This window comes from Hyaena hyaena, unplaced genomic scaffold (assembly GCF_003009895.1).
Source record: "Hyaena hyaena isolate Hyena2069 unplaced genomic scaffold, ASM300989v1 scaffold_947, whole genome shotgun sequence".
Lineage (NCBI taxonomy): Eukaryota > Metazoa > Chordata > Mammalia > Carnivora > Hyaenidae > Hyaena > Hyaena hyaena.
This window is the reverse complement of record NW_024081579.1, coordinates 536,437-551,565: the sequence shown is the minus strand read 5'-3', so window position 1 is coordinate 551,565 and position 15,129 is coordinate 536,437. Positions and strand designations below refer to the sequence as shown.

Genomic DNA, 15,129 nt, shown 5'->3' with positions numbered 1-15,129 from the left:
GTATGTGTATATATATATATTTTTTTCGCATTTTGCTTTTTTTTTTTTTTGGTGGAGGAGTGTCGATAGCATTGATTTCTGTTCTAATCTTTATTACTTCCATCTTCTGCTGGATTTGGGTTTTATTTGTTGTTCTTTCTCCTGCTATTTAGGGTGTGAGGTTAGGTGGTGCACCTGAGACCTTTCTTCCCTTTTTAGGACGGCCTAGATTGCTATATACTTTCCTCTTATGACCACCTTTGCTGCATATCAGAGGTTTTGGGCTGTGGTGTTATCATTTTCAATTGTTTCCATGTACTTTAAAATTTTTTCTTTAACTTCCTGGTTAACCCATGCCTTCTTTAGTAGGATTCTTGTGGCTGATTTTGAGTTTTATAGTGTTGTGCTCTGAAAATAAGCATGGTATGATCTCAATCTTTTTGTACTTGTTGAGGGCTGATTTGTATCCCAGTATGTGATCTATTCTGGAGTTCCACACGCACTTGAGAAGAATATGTTCCTTGAGAACACTTGAGAAACAGCGTTCCACTGCTTTAGGATGAAATGTTCTGAACATATATGTTAAGTCCAATTCGTCCAGTGTGTCATTCAAAGACACTGTTTTGTTGTTGATTTTCTGTTTAGATGATCTGTCCCTTACTGTAAGTGGGGGGCTGAAGTCCCCTACTATGATGGTATTGTCAATGAGTTTCTTTAGGTTTTTAATTGATTGATTTATATATTTGGGTGCTCATACATTTGGAGCATAAATGTTTACAATTGTTAGATCTTGGTGGACAGACCCCTTAATTATGATATAATGGCCTTTTTCATCTCGTTACAGTCTTTATTTTAAAATCTACATTGTCAGATAGAAGTATGACTACTCCAGCTTTCCTTTGGTGACAATTAGCATGACAAATGGTTCTCCATCCCCTTACTTTCAATGTGAAGGTGTCTTTAGGTCTAAATTCGGTGTCTTGTAGGGGCGCCTGGGTGGCTTAGTCGGTTAAGCGTCCGACTTTCGCTTAGGTCACGATCTCGCGGTTTGTGGGTTCGAGCCCCGCGTCGGGCTCTGTGCTGACTGCCAGCACAGAGCCTGGAGCCTGTTTCGGAGTCTGTGTATCCCTCTCTCTCTGACCCTCCCCTGCTCATGCGGTCTCTCTCCTAGAAATAAATAAAAATATTAAAAAAAAAAAAGGTGTCTTGTAAACAGCACATAGATCTTGTTTTCTTATGAATTCTGTTACCCTATGTCTTTGGATTGGAGCATTTAGTCCATTGATATTTAGAGTGAGTACTGAAAGATGAATTTATTGCCATTATGTTGCCTGTAGCACTGGTGGTGTTCTCTGGTCCTTTCTACTCACTGTTGGTTTTGGGTTTTTTTTGTTTTGTTTCATCTTTTCTCCCCTCAGAGACTCCCTTTGAAATTTCTTGCAGGGCTAGTTTAATGGTCATGAACTCCTTTAGTTTTTGTTTGTCTGGGGAACTATTTCTCTCTCCATCAATTCTGAATGACAGGCTTGCTGGATAAAGAATTCTTTGCTGCATATTTTTCCAATTCAGTACATTGAATATATCCTGTTAATTGTTTTTGGCCTGCCAAGTCTCTGTGGATAGGTCTGCTGCAAAACTGATCTATCTTCCCTTATAGGTTAAGGACTTTTTTTCCTTTGCTGCTTTCATAATTCATGCCTTTTCTGTGTATTTTGTGAATTTGAGTATAATATGCCTTGTTTGCTGGTCAGTTTTTGTTGAATCTAATGGGAGTTCTCTGTGCTTCCTGGATTTTGATGTGTTTTCCCCAAGTTAGGTAAATTTTCCACTATGAATTGCTCACATAAACCTTCTAACCCTTTATCTCTCTTCATCTGGGACTCCTATGATTCGAATGTTATTCTTTTTTAATGAGTCACTTTGTTCTCTAACTCTTAGATCATGCTCTTTTGCCTTAGATTCGCTCTTTTTTCCAGCTTCATTATTCCCCATAATTTTGTCTTCTTTATTGTTGATTCGTTGCTCTGCTTCATCCATCCTTGCCACCATGGCATCCATTCGAGATTGCAGCTCAGTTACACCATTTTTAATTGCATCTTGACTAGCTTTTACTTCTTTTATCTCTGCAGAAAAGGATTCTAATCTATTTTCAACCTCAGCTAGTATTCTTATGATTCTAAATTCTGCGTTCAGACATCCTGTTGATATCTGTGTTGATTAAGTACCTGGCTGTCATTTCTTCCTGTACTTTCTTTTGGGGTTAATTCCTTCTTTTTGTCATTTTGAAGTAAGAAAAATAATAAAAATTTAAAAATTAAAAACAACACAAAAATAAAATAAAGGAAGCTAAATCCTACATGTATTTTTTGTCCAGTAGTTGAAGGGAGCATGATAGAATAGAGAAAAAGGGATAGAAAATTTTTAAAAAATGATTAAAAATTAAAAGAAACATATACAATAAAATAGAATAAAATGAAAGTAAAACAAAATTTTACAAAAAATAAAAATATAAAATACATAGTAAAAGAAATTTAAAAGTTTTTTTATAAAAACAGGTGTGTGAAATGGCTTATGCTGGTCTAGCTGTATTTCAGGGACGAGGGAAGCTGAGAACTTCCAGGCTGCTCCACCCTCTTGGCCCCTCCCTAGTACACATCTTTAACTTAGTATTGTCTATCTTCAAACAGCATTAAATATTAAGTGATACTAATAAAACTTCAAATAATATTAATAAAACTTCACATATAATATGAAAGTCTCGTAACTCTGTACTTCCATTTCCACTGCTAAATGAATAAAAAAGGACAAGGAAGAATAAACTCTGAAGTTAAAATCTCTGCTAAAAAGAAAAACTACATATTCTTTTATCATGCATAAGGGGGCAATTCCATCCCAGTATTTGATAGGCCTTTGGAGATGAGTATGTGAAGTTCAGTGCTCCCAAAGCAGGTGAGTGCCTATTATTGCCCACAGAATTTAATCCCAACACCTTTTCTTTGGCTTTTTAAATTTTTTTTAAATGTTTTATTTATTTCTAGAGGAGAGAGGAGACAGCGTGAGCGGGGGAGGGCCAGAGAGAGAGGGAGTCACAGATTGAAACAGGCTCCAGGCTCTGTGCTGGCAGTCAGCACAGAGCCCAACGCGGGGCTCGAACCCACGAACCGCGAGATCATGACCTAAGCGAAAGTCGGATGCTTAACCGACTAAGCCACCCAGGTGCCCCTCTTTGGCTTTTTAAAAGACTGGAAATCTGATCTAAGCTTTATTTTCTAGACTTCACTACATGAATCCCACTGAGCTCTGTTCTCTACTGTACAAGTAGTATTCCTCTATCTGTGTGACTCTCCTCTGACACTCAATTCAACTGTAACACCATACATCTTGCCCTTAGCATGTTGTTGGATTTTAAATGAAAATCGTTTTAATGTTTTATTTATTTCTGAGAGACAGAGAGAGTGTGAGCAGGGGAGGGTCAGAGAGAGAGGGAGATACAGAATCTGAACAGGCTCCAGGCTCTTAGCTGTCAGCACAGAGCCCAACATGGGGTTTGAACCCACAAACTGTGAGCAGAAGTTGGACACTTAACAGATTGACCACCCAGGCGCTCCTATTGGATTTTAAAGAAATACACTCTCATAAAGATTAAAATTTTGATAAATTTACATCTTTTATACTTACTATGGAGAGTAGACCTGCCCCAGTTCAAGCCCTGACTCAACAACTACTGGCGTACGGGTAAGCCGCTGGGTAAGTCACTTCACAGGCTCTGCCTCAGGATACTCACACGAGAATAACAGTAACAGGAGCCCTACCTTATGCTGTTAATGTGGTGATGAATGAGCTAATTAGTGTAAAGTTCTTCAAAGCTCTTACAATCCTATGATTCCTTGAAATGCTAAGAAGCTTTCATGATAGGTAATGCATCTACTTTAAATTAAAAATAAATTAGATACAACTTACAGTATAATATACTACTACAGTATTTTGATTGTGATTGATTCAAGTAGTTCTATTTTTTTTATTTATTTTTTTACAAATAGTTTATTGTTAAGTTGGTTTCCATGTAACACTCAGTGCTCATCCCCACAAGTATCCTCCATGCCCATCTCCCCTGTCCTCCCCACACCCATCAGTCCTCAGCTTGTTCTCAGCATTCAAGAGTCTCTCATGGTTTGCCTCCCTCCCTCTCCCCCACTATTTCCCCCCTTCTTCTCCTCCATGGTCCTCCGTTAAGTTCCTCCTAATCCTCCTATACGTGCAAACATATGGTATTTGTCCTTCTCTGATAATACTGCGATTTTTATTATGCAAACGTACACTCATTTTTACAAAGCTGTAAAACAATGAACATGTAATTCTGAGGAGATGCAATCTTTCCCCTATTTCAAATATAGGCTTATGTTTAGTTGTCAGAAAAGTAACTACTAACGCTATCTTTTATGTTCAAACAGAAAAGACTTTAGGTCGAGCATCAGGGTTTTCTCTATATTAAGGGTAAACCATGTCAGGAGCGGTGAGAAAACAAAATTCTTTTCTGTCTAAATTCCTACAGAACCTTGCAAAATCTTTTCCAGATGCCAGGTTCTGCAGGGTTTAGATTCTCCAAACACTGAAGTAAATCTGTGACAGATGGTCTAATTGTTGTGTTTTTACCCAGGTATCTGTAATATGTGGATTTTACTGACATTTAAGATGGTCTAATTATTCAGCAAGAGACAGCTGATTTCCCTTTCTTCTCCTACAAGCACCTTGGTTTTTCCACTGGAGAACCATCCTTCTCTTCTGTGCACTATACACGTTAACAGATGAAGCTGAATCCATCTCCAGCCACTGGGATGGGCATTCAGGTGAAGCCCTGGCCAATGAGAGCTTTGCAAATCCTGCCCAGAGAATGACGGAGGGACTACACAAGCCAATCAGTTTGGAGTAAAGCTAATCCCAAGATTTTTGCTTGAGTTATCAGGAAAAAGGTTTCCTCTCTGCTGGACTCAGAGCTCAGAGGATATTAAGGTTCAGACTGCTGGGACACCACCACGTACAGAGAACCTGCCCCAAAGTGAAATCAACACACACACACGCACACGCACACACATATGTACACACATATATATATATCCATCCACACATGCATACATACACATACATATATACATACACCCAACCATCCGCACATATATACACACATGTACATATATATACCCTCACACACACATATATACACACATCCAACCATCCACACATATATAGATACATACATAACATATATACACATACGCACATACCTGCATACATACATACATATATATACATATGAAATACATATATACACACATACACATATTTGTGCATATATACACGTGTGTGTGTACGCATTCACATATGATGTGACTAGAGAGGGAGATAAATAACACAAGCTAAGATCCTAAAGACAATTTCAAGCTCCTGCATCAAGCTGCCTTCAGGCTGGCTCCTCTGCGATCTTCCATGTACATCAGCTAATAAATTCCTATGGCCTTGGATTTTCTGTTACTACTGACTGTAAGACTTGACGAATGTATACATAATGAAACAGTCACTGTTAATAATGAAATGAAAACGTGTGTCTTTAACTGAGCTTACCTTTTGGTTTAGTAGAGCACTTGCCAGCTTCTGTACTTCTGCACTCAGTAAGGTAGTCCCTCTGATGACTTTGCTGAGAGCAGCAAGAGACTGGTGGACACTCTGCACCAAGCGAACAGCATTAAACTGCTCCAGGACGATGAAGGACAGTACTGGAGACCCTTGTCGGTCATTAGGAGGAGACACCTTCTGATGGATCAGGTTTGAATTCTAAAAGAACAGTAAGCCACGTTATCCTTCTGGAAAGGCAGCAGAGACCATTGACGCCCAACACTTCACAAGCTACTAAGATCCTCTGGGGCCCTGCTCTGTTTGGAAACCCCGTTGTCTCATGGGGGCCACAGGTATTACATCTGGAAGCCCCCAGGAAGGGGGTTCTGCAGCTGGAGGGGCCTAGGGGTGGGAAGTGGTCTGGGGCGGCCGCACTGAGCAGCAGAGGTCCTCACAGCAGGAAGAGTGGGGGACAGTGGCCCCTGGGAGCCAATGAAGAGAGTGCAGGACAGCCACACTGAAAATATACAAAGAAGAAATCTTGCTTTCAAACAAATGTGAACTGATATTTAATTCAAATATGTATGAGCTAAAATCACCACGAATAAATTACAACATCCATACAGCATAATTTTTGGTGAAACTACAGAGATTACAGTTGTTTGTATCTTTAGTCAGCTGATTATTTTAAGAAAAGCCTTTTTCTAATGACTAAAATACATTTGAGCAAACTGTGTTCCTTTGAAGAATGGCTTTGATATTTTAAAGTTCATCTTGTCATTAAAAGGCTAAGTGTATTCAGAGAAAATTGTTATGTGATTATGGAGCTGCTGGGGAAAAAGGTTATGGGTATTTTAAATCTTAAGTATTAGGCAAGGATTATCTTTTAGATAAGAAAAGCTACCCTAACTGGGTACAATATAGGTGTGAATCCAGGATTTTGTGTTTTAACTGAAATATTTTCTAAGTAGGATACTATACGAGACTTAAGTAAAACAGGAAGTAGTGTTGTTTTGTTTTTAATAGAGACTGGAGGAAACAGTTCTCTCTCAGAGAGGATTTTTGTCACCCATGGAAATTCTAGCATCGAACAGGCTGGAGGTTAGCAAGTTTCCCCACAAAGGTCCAGAAAGCACACATACCAGGCCTTGTGGACCCTAAGTTCTCTGCCGTAATTACTCAACTACCCTCTTGTGGTGCTGAAGTGGCCACTGACGGCACAGAAGCAAACGGGTGAGGCTGGGTTTTAATAAAACCATTTCCAGAAAATGAAGGCAGACGTGTCCCTTGGGCAGTAGCGTGCCAGGCTCTCTGGGACAGTATCACTGACTCAAGTACTGGTCTACCTGACACCAAGGCCCTTTCCAGGTCTGTGACTCAATGACACTGGTAAGACTGTGGTTTCTGTGCATTTACTTGCCACATATCCAACAGTGACCAACAAGTGCACAGAGGTGGTGGGTTTTTCCTGGTCACATGACCATGTCTTTGTCCAAGATACTTTTTCTAGGATAAAGAAGATATTAAAAGAGTCAACACACAATCATTTTAAAAAACAAAAAAAGGAACCAGAAACAGACACAACAGGTAGGTGGTTCTACAAAAGTTACAGAAAAGGGGGTAATAGCTTCACCTCCACATGGTACAAAGTTTACTTTTGCCCTCCGGTAATTCTTCACTCTTCTCCAGATAATCATTTCCTGGGGCAGAAGCCACCTTTCCTAAATCTTAGTCCCTATGATTAAGCCCAAACCAAGGCTTACTCAACTGCAGAAATTAGAGTGTGACTTAGGGCTTTGGCTAATGGGCGCTCCGTTCTCCTGATCACAGACAGGCCCAGGGAGGGCACGTGGCAAATGAGAGAGACCCCAGGGCAGTGCGGATCCCGCTGGGCCTCCGGATAGGAGGCAACGGTTTCTTTCCAGCAGCCGGAACCCAAGAGACCCCAAGGTAGAGAACAGGTGCAGCCATTCAGGGACAACAGGGGTACGGACAGCTCTTTCAGTCACACACACACATGTAACATGTACATGCAGTACACATATAAACACATTCCTAATCACACACACACATAACACATACATGTAGTACACATATAAATACATTCCTAATCAGACACATGCATGTAACACATACATGTAGTACACATATAAACATATTCCTAATCACACACATGCATGTAACACGTACATGCAGTACACATATAAACACATTCCTAATCAGACACAGGCATGTAACACGTACATGCAGTACACATAGAAAACACATTCCTAATCACACACACGTAACATGTACATGTAGTACACATATAACACATTCCTAATCAGACACACACATGTAACACATACATGTAGTACACATATAAACACATTCCTAATCAGACACAGGCATGTAACACATACATGCAGTACACATAGAAAACACATTCCTAATCACACATGGAACGTGTACATGTAGTACACATATAAACACATTCCTAATCAGACACAGGCATGTAACACGTACATGTAGTACACATATAAACACATTCCTAATCAGACAAAGGCATGTAACACATACGTGTAATATATAAATGTGTCCCTGATCACATACATGTAGCACACATATAAACACATTCCTAATCAGACATATGCATGTAACACGTACATGTAGTACACATATAAACACATTCCTAATCACACACACGTAACATGTACATGTAGTACACATACAACACATTCCTAATCAGACACATGCATGTAACATGTACATGTAGTACACATATAAACACATTCCTAATCACACACACTGCAATATGTACATGTAATATATAAATGTGTCCCTGATCACATACATGTAGTACACATATAAACACATTCCTAATCACATACATGTAACATGTACATGTAATATATAAATGTGTCCCTGATCATATACATGTAATACACACATAAACGAATCCCTAATCAGACACACACATGTAACATGTACATGTAATACATAAATATGTCCCTGATCACATACATGTAGTACACATATGGATGCATTCCTAATCAGACACATGCATGTAACATGTACGTGTAAGGCATATATGTACAAACGAATTCCTAATGAGACAGGTCAAAAGTCTGACATTCCTGAAAGAAATTAAGTCTCACCAGAAGTAGATTTCTGACAAGATTGTGGAAGGGAGAGGGGAGGAAGGGGACAAAAATAAAATAGGACTAAGTCCTAAAAGCAAGTTCTAAGGGTGGGAAGATCCCACAGGCCATTTCCCAGAACAGACGGCTGCTCTGTCGTTTTAGTTCACTGAACTCAAAGCCACTTATTTGTCAAACTCAGCTTCGGCAAACTTGGTAATGACCAAGTTTGGGAATGACTGGGAATGACTATTCCCAGGATAGTGTCGACTTACTGAATGGATCAAAGACAACCAAACCAGGCACATTTTAAGCCCCTTTCATTTACTTTAGTTACTGCTTTAGTTACATTCAGTTTCATTTAGTTTAGTTACAATTAGTATTAATGGAGCAAGCAGAGCTCAACCAGCACAGGTGTGTGCTCATCACCCAATAAACTGTTGAGATCACGTGTGCTGAAGAGCTACAACACAGGATGCGGCCCTGCTGGTGACAAGGAGAGCAAGCAAAGCCAAGGCTGAAGCGGGGGTGGGTGGGGGGTGGGGGGTAAGGTATTATTACATCTTCTTAGAAGAAAACTGAGAGAAGCTAGGGAGGGTTAATAATTTAAAAAAGTAGCTTTTGTTTTAAATATAAATTATCAGCTAATTTTACGTGCCTTGAAAATGTCATCACTTTATGTACAAACCTGAGATGTCCACAACAGCACACCCAGCAGCTGTCCCGGGAGGAAGGCACAGCACTGGCAGACGTCACTGGGAACGGCATCTTCCCCTTGTCCTTACCCCTGGGTTCTTTGACATTTTCACATCAAATTGGGTATGTACAATAAGATGTTAAATTTTGGTTTGAAAAAAAATTTGTCCCACAAAATGGAACATTAAAAGACCATATTTACTCCTGGGAAAGAGGTGATCTGCTTCATGACCCGCTGGGGGAACAACTCTGCACAGGCGGTCTGCTCCGTGACCGGGCGGGGGGACGGCCCCGCTGCTCCGTGCGGCTGACAAGGAAAGAGACCTAATGCAGACCACGGTATTTAAGGGCAGGGATGACTGACATCCTAGCGTAGGGACTATGTGCCAGGCCAACAGGAGTCTCCTGTGAAGTTGTCTTGTTACATACTAACAGTTTCAGCAACAAAAAAAGCAGAGAGAGAAGAGTAGATTCCAAACAATGAACAAATGTCACTGGATCTGGAAACGTGTAACTGGCTGAGCTGTCTTTTCTTCCAGGCCCTCCTAAAAATGACGTATTTTTTTCATGACAATGAAATGCTTTGGTTTGCTTCTGTGTACGACGGACTCTCAGAAAGACAACGGGACAGCACAAGATCTGGTGTGTGTGCAAGCTGTCTGCAAGTCTGAGAAGAGCCAACCATCTACTGTAGAGAGCGAACTGGTTCATGACTTTAAGGCTATATGGAGCACTCGTGTTTCCACAGTCAGGGCACACAGCCAGTGAGAAACAACAATTCCAACACTGAATACATTACTGAGCAGAGAAGGGCAGTCTGCAAAGTGCCATCACTTACAGTACACATACGACTTATTTTGTAACTGCTCAAAGTAAGAAATAGAGAATTTCAGCTTCTATTTTCTGCTGTAAACAACTATGTTGAATAAAATACTAAAGCATGTTCTTCAACACACCTGAAAAGCAACCTTGAGACAAAGAAGAATTATTCAAACAATGAAGTGCTAAGTATTCAATTTTCATCTTTATGAATCTCATCCTGAGTGCAAACACAAGGTCTTCTGGATTAGAGATATCACTTATTAATTACCGCACAGTAAGTAATAAGTGTATTGTTACTGTCCTTGTCCCTTGTCCAAGGCTATCTTTTCAGGGGGCCAGGTCAGCCAGAGGCCCCTGGGAGAGGGACACAGGGGACCAGGCGATGGGAGCCTGGTCACGCTCTGCTTCTACAGACTTCCTCTTCCCCTCCACAGACAGTGTTCTAGGAGATGTAATGGGCCTGAATTCTAACCAACACTGCTGTATACATAAAATCTCTCCAGGAGCCAAGTGATCTAAGAGACAACTCAAAGTTGGGCTTTATCCCTTATGACCTGTAAAAACCCAGAGAGAGAATGCTCTGGTCTCTCCAGCACCTTGGGGCTTAGGAACTGAGTCAGGGTCCAACCTTGGGTCCTTTCTGATCAGCACAATTATCTAGACAAATGGCTACAATGCTAATTCCTATGGTAGGTGAAGTAAGACTTGGGGTTTTAATGGTAATGCTGAGAAATCTAGAAAGAGATAATTTTATGTCCCCGCACTGCAAGTGAGAGGATGATGAGCAAGACCGTGAAGCTCACCAATCTAGTGAACCTGAGCTTCCATGCTCACAGATACGGGCTGTAAGACCAGGGATAAGGTCCCCTATCTGGTCAACGGAGAGGACAGAAAGATGCCCCCTCCCCAAATTGAAATCCTGAATGATCACACTTTCAGTAGAAGAGTGAAATAGAAATAAACTGCCTTCACCTCTGTCCCAAGGACTATTAGGGAAACTGCGTAGTCAAAATTTGGTAGTAACTGGAGTGGGGAGTGTATATTTAGGACTCTCTCCTCAAAAAATAACGGTCACAATAGGAACATTAATGTTAGTTTGTACATACTACTTTGGAGGTTCTAAGAAATGTCAAGAGGATAATTTTTCTGTATAGTTCCAGACTAGTGGTATCTCAAAGTATATGAGGGGTGCATGATGCCAACCCAACCCAAACCAAACCCTAAACCTATGTTCTAAACTGACGGGTACAATACGTTTTAATTCTAGGCTACAAATAACTCTTTTATAAGTCAAGTTACCAAAATAATTACAAGTTGTGTTTTAAAAAAATCCAAATACTATATAAGTAAATAAGGCACTGCCATCAAGTTACTTTATACAATGTAGACAAGAATCAAATTCACAAAGACTTCAGATATTGGAATAATCACACACAAAACATAAAGCAATTATAAAAAGTGTTTCTAGAACTCAGAGATTCTTAAGGAAACAACAAGAAGACCTGGGGGAAAAAAACAAACTTTTATTTTATTTTTAATTTTTTTAAAATGTTTATTTTGTTGTGTGTGTGTGGGGGGCGGGGACAGAGAGAGAGGGAGACACAGAATTCAAAGCAGGCTCCAGGTTCTGAGCTGTCAGCACACAGCCTGATGCAGGGCTTGAACTCAGGAATTGTGAGATCATGACCTGAGCCAAAGTCAGAGGCTTAATTGAATGAGACACCCAGGTGCCCCAAAATCAAACTTTTAAAAATTAAAAATTATTGGGGCAGCTAGGTGGTGGCTTAGGGAGTTAAACCTCTGACTTCAGCTCAGGTCATGATCTTAGCTGTGAGTTTGAGCCCAACGTCAGGGTCTGTGCTGTAAGCTGAGAGCCTGGAGCCTGCTTTTTATTCTGTCTCCCTCTCTCTGCCTCTCCTCTGCTTGTGTTCTATGTCTCTCTCTGTATCAATAATAAATAAACATCAAAATATTTAACTTAAAAATTATAGAATTAAAATGTAAAACTTCAATACTAGATTAGATTTAGCTGAGTAGAGAGTGAGTCAACTGGAGACAGATGTGTAGAATTTATGAAGAATGTATCACAGAGACACAACGAAATGGGAAACAAGAGAAACGAGACACGTGGTGAGTAAAGAGAAAAAGACTGGCCAACACCTGATGAAAGTTCCAAAGAGGAAAGCCAATAGTCCCACTGACCTTGCCTGCCTGAGGAACAGCAGCAATCCAAATGCAAAAGCCCATTAAAACTTAAGAAAGATTTCAAACTCAATGAATTAAAGAGGTAAAACAAATCCACACTGAGTCTCAGTAAAACTTCGAAAACCAAGGCAAAGAGATCTTAAAAGCAGTAAGAAAGTAAAGATAAATCAAAGGAACAAAAATGTACTTCCCAGCAGCAACAGCAGAAACCAGAAAAGAGCAGAATTATCTCACTATACCTTCAATATAATGAGACAGTAACTGTTAATATGGAAAAATAAACATTTAAAAACAGACGATAGGGGCGCCTGGGTGGCTCAGTTAGTTAAGTGTCCGACTCCGGCTCAGGTCATGATCTCACCACCGGTGGGTTCGAGCCCTATGTCGGGCTCTGTGCTGACAGCTCTGAGCCTGGGGCCTGCTTGGGATTCTGTCTCCATCTCTCTGGCCATCCCCTGCTCATGCTCTCTGTCTCTCTCGCTCTCAAAAGTAAATGAACATTAAAAAAAATTATAAAACCAGAGGGTAAATTAAAGGCATTTTCAGAGAAATAAGAACTCAAAGAGTGTACCACCAAAGGCCTCCTGTGACTTCAGGCAGAAGGGGAGGACACTCACGAGACGTCCTGGAGGCAGGAAGGAGCACAGGACAGTGGACGCAGGGACCTGGTGAGTCAGAACGAGCATGAGGTGGAAACAACAGCCAAGAATGAAACACAGAACCGTAACTCCATACAAGGCTCGCGTTGTGTATAATGTCTTCCACGTCTGCAATTCTCTTGCACGTAAGCAAATTTATTTTTTTCCTGAAATAATCACTAATACACTCACTAAAAATTTAGAGACTCCACCTCAAACATGAAAGGCCAAATTAATAAAAGATCTTGAATATAGCCATGTTATCAGTACCATGACGGCTTGGTACACTAAGCTTTTACAAAGCCACAAATCTTTCAAGAATCAAGAGCAAAAAAGTTTAATCTATGAAGAGTTCATGTTTTCAAAACTGTTCACATCCATTTTTTATTAGATCGGCACAAGAGTCCTACACTGATGGATTCTACTTGGGAGATGTCTTGGACGCCTTTCTTGTTCTGGAGGATGAAGTGTACCCACTCCAGCCTGGTCCAGCAGAAGAGTTCTGACCCTCCATCTAGGCACTCTGTTCCAAGCATTCTTCATCCCTTGCAAGTTAAAATAGCAGACATGCCAGACTCTTCCATCTCTCTGCAACACCAGAACTTTTCTTAATCTAGAGAATTTGTTGCTCATCATTTAACCTTCTGGCTTCCTCTCAGCAGAATTAAGTACCCCTACACCTATGCTCCCCAGAAAACATTGTAATACCTGTATCTGTTGAGTAATGTTATCAAATCTTAATAAATCACAGTATGCAGCATGTAAGAGGTACATCAATAAATACGCGATGAATGAAATTTAAATTAATGAATGAATGCAGAAGAGGTTTACATTCCTTTTTTACACAAGAAAAAGCTAAGGTAAAGTCCAGAAGTGATTCAATTAATGTCTTCTAGCTATTTAATTGGGCCAGATTAGGACCTGATGACTCCCTAATAATTACTTTTCATAAAATTATTATTATTGCTTAGGTAGAATTAATCTTTAAGTTTAGCTAGTAATTAACCATAACCTAAGAGAAATAATGATGAAAAAGTAAAAAAAAAATGTAGTACTAAGTTATTTCATTTGAAACATTTATATGCATACAGCCAACTAATCTTTGACAAAGCATGAAAGAATATCCAATGGAAAAAAGACAGCCTCTTTAACAGATGGTGCTGGGAGAACTGGACAGCAGCATGCAGAAGACTGAAACTAGATCATTTTCTCACACCATGCACAAAAATAAACTCAAAATGGATAAAGGACCTGAATGTGAGACAGGAAACTATCAACACCCTAGAGGACAAAGCAGGAAACAACCTCCCTGACCTCCACTGCAGCAACTTCTTACTTGACACATCCCCAAAAGCAAGGGAATCAAGAGCAAAAATAAACGATTGGGACCTCATCAAGATTAAAAGCTTCTGCACAGCAAAGGAAACAACCCACAAAACTAATAGGCAACCAACGGAATGGGAAAAGATAGTTGCAAACGACATATCAGATAAAGGGTTAATATCTAAAATATATAAGGAACTCACCAAACTCCACACCCAAAAAACAAACAACCCAGTGAAGAAATGGGCAGAAGATATGAACAGACACTTCTCCAAAGAGGACATCCCGATGGCCAACAGACACATGAAACGATGCTCAGCATCCCTCCTCATCAGGGAAATACAAATCAAAACCACAATGAGATACCACCTCACGCCAATCAGAGTGACTAAAATGAGCAAATCAGAGAACTCTAGATGCTGGCCAGGATGTGGCTAAACAGGCACCCTCCTACACTGTTGGTGGGAATGTACACTGGTGCAGCCCTTCTGGAAAACAGTGTGGAGGTTCCTCAAAAAATTAACCATAGAACTCCCCCAGGACCCAGCAATAGCACTGCTAGGAATTTACCCAAGGGATGCAGGAGTGCTGATGCCTAGGGGCACACGTACCCCAATGTTCACAGCAGCACTCTCAACAATAGCCGAAACATGGAAAGAGCCTAAGTCTCCATCAACAGACGAATGGATCAAGATGTGGTTTATCTATACCATGGAATACTACATGGCAATGAGAAA

At 40.3% G+C, this 15,129-nt stretch overlaps 1 protein-coding gene across 2 annotated transcripts in view; it reads right to left on the bottom strand.

The window, feature by feature from the left end:
• Positions 1–15,129, bottom strand: part of DYNC2H1 (dynein cytoplasmic 2 heavy chain 1) — a 324,085-nt gene that overhangs the window by 59,845 nt on the left and 249,111 nt on the right. For both annotated transcript variants that reach the window (XM_039221130.1, XM_039221131.1), the window contains one exon: positions 5,599–5,808. In XM_039221130.1, the coding sequence (XP_039077061.1) occupies positions 5,599–5,808 (210 nt within the window). The remainder of the gene's footprint in view (positions 1–5,598; positions 5,809–15,129) is intronic.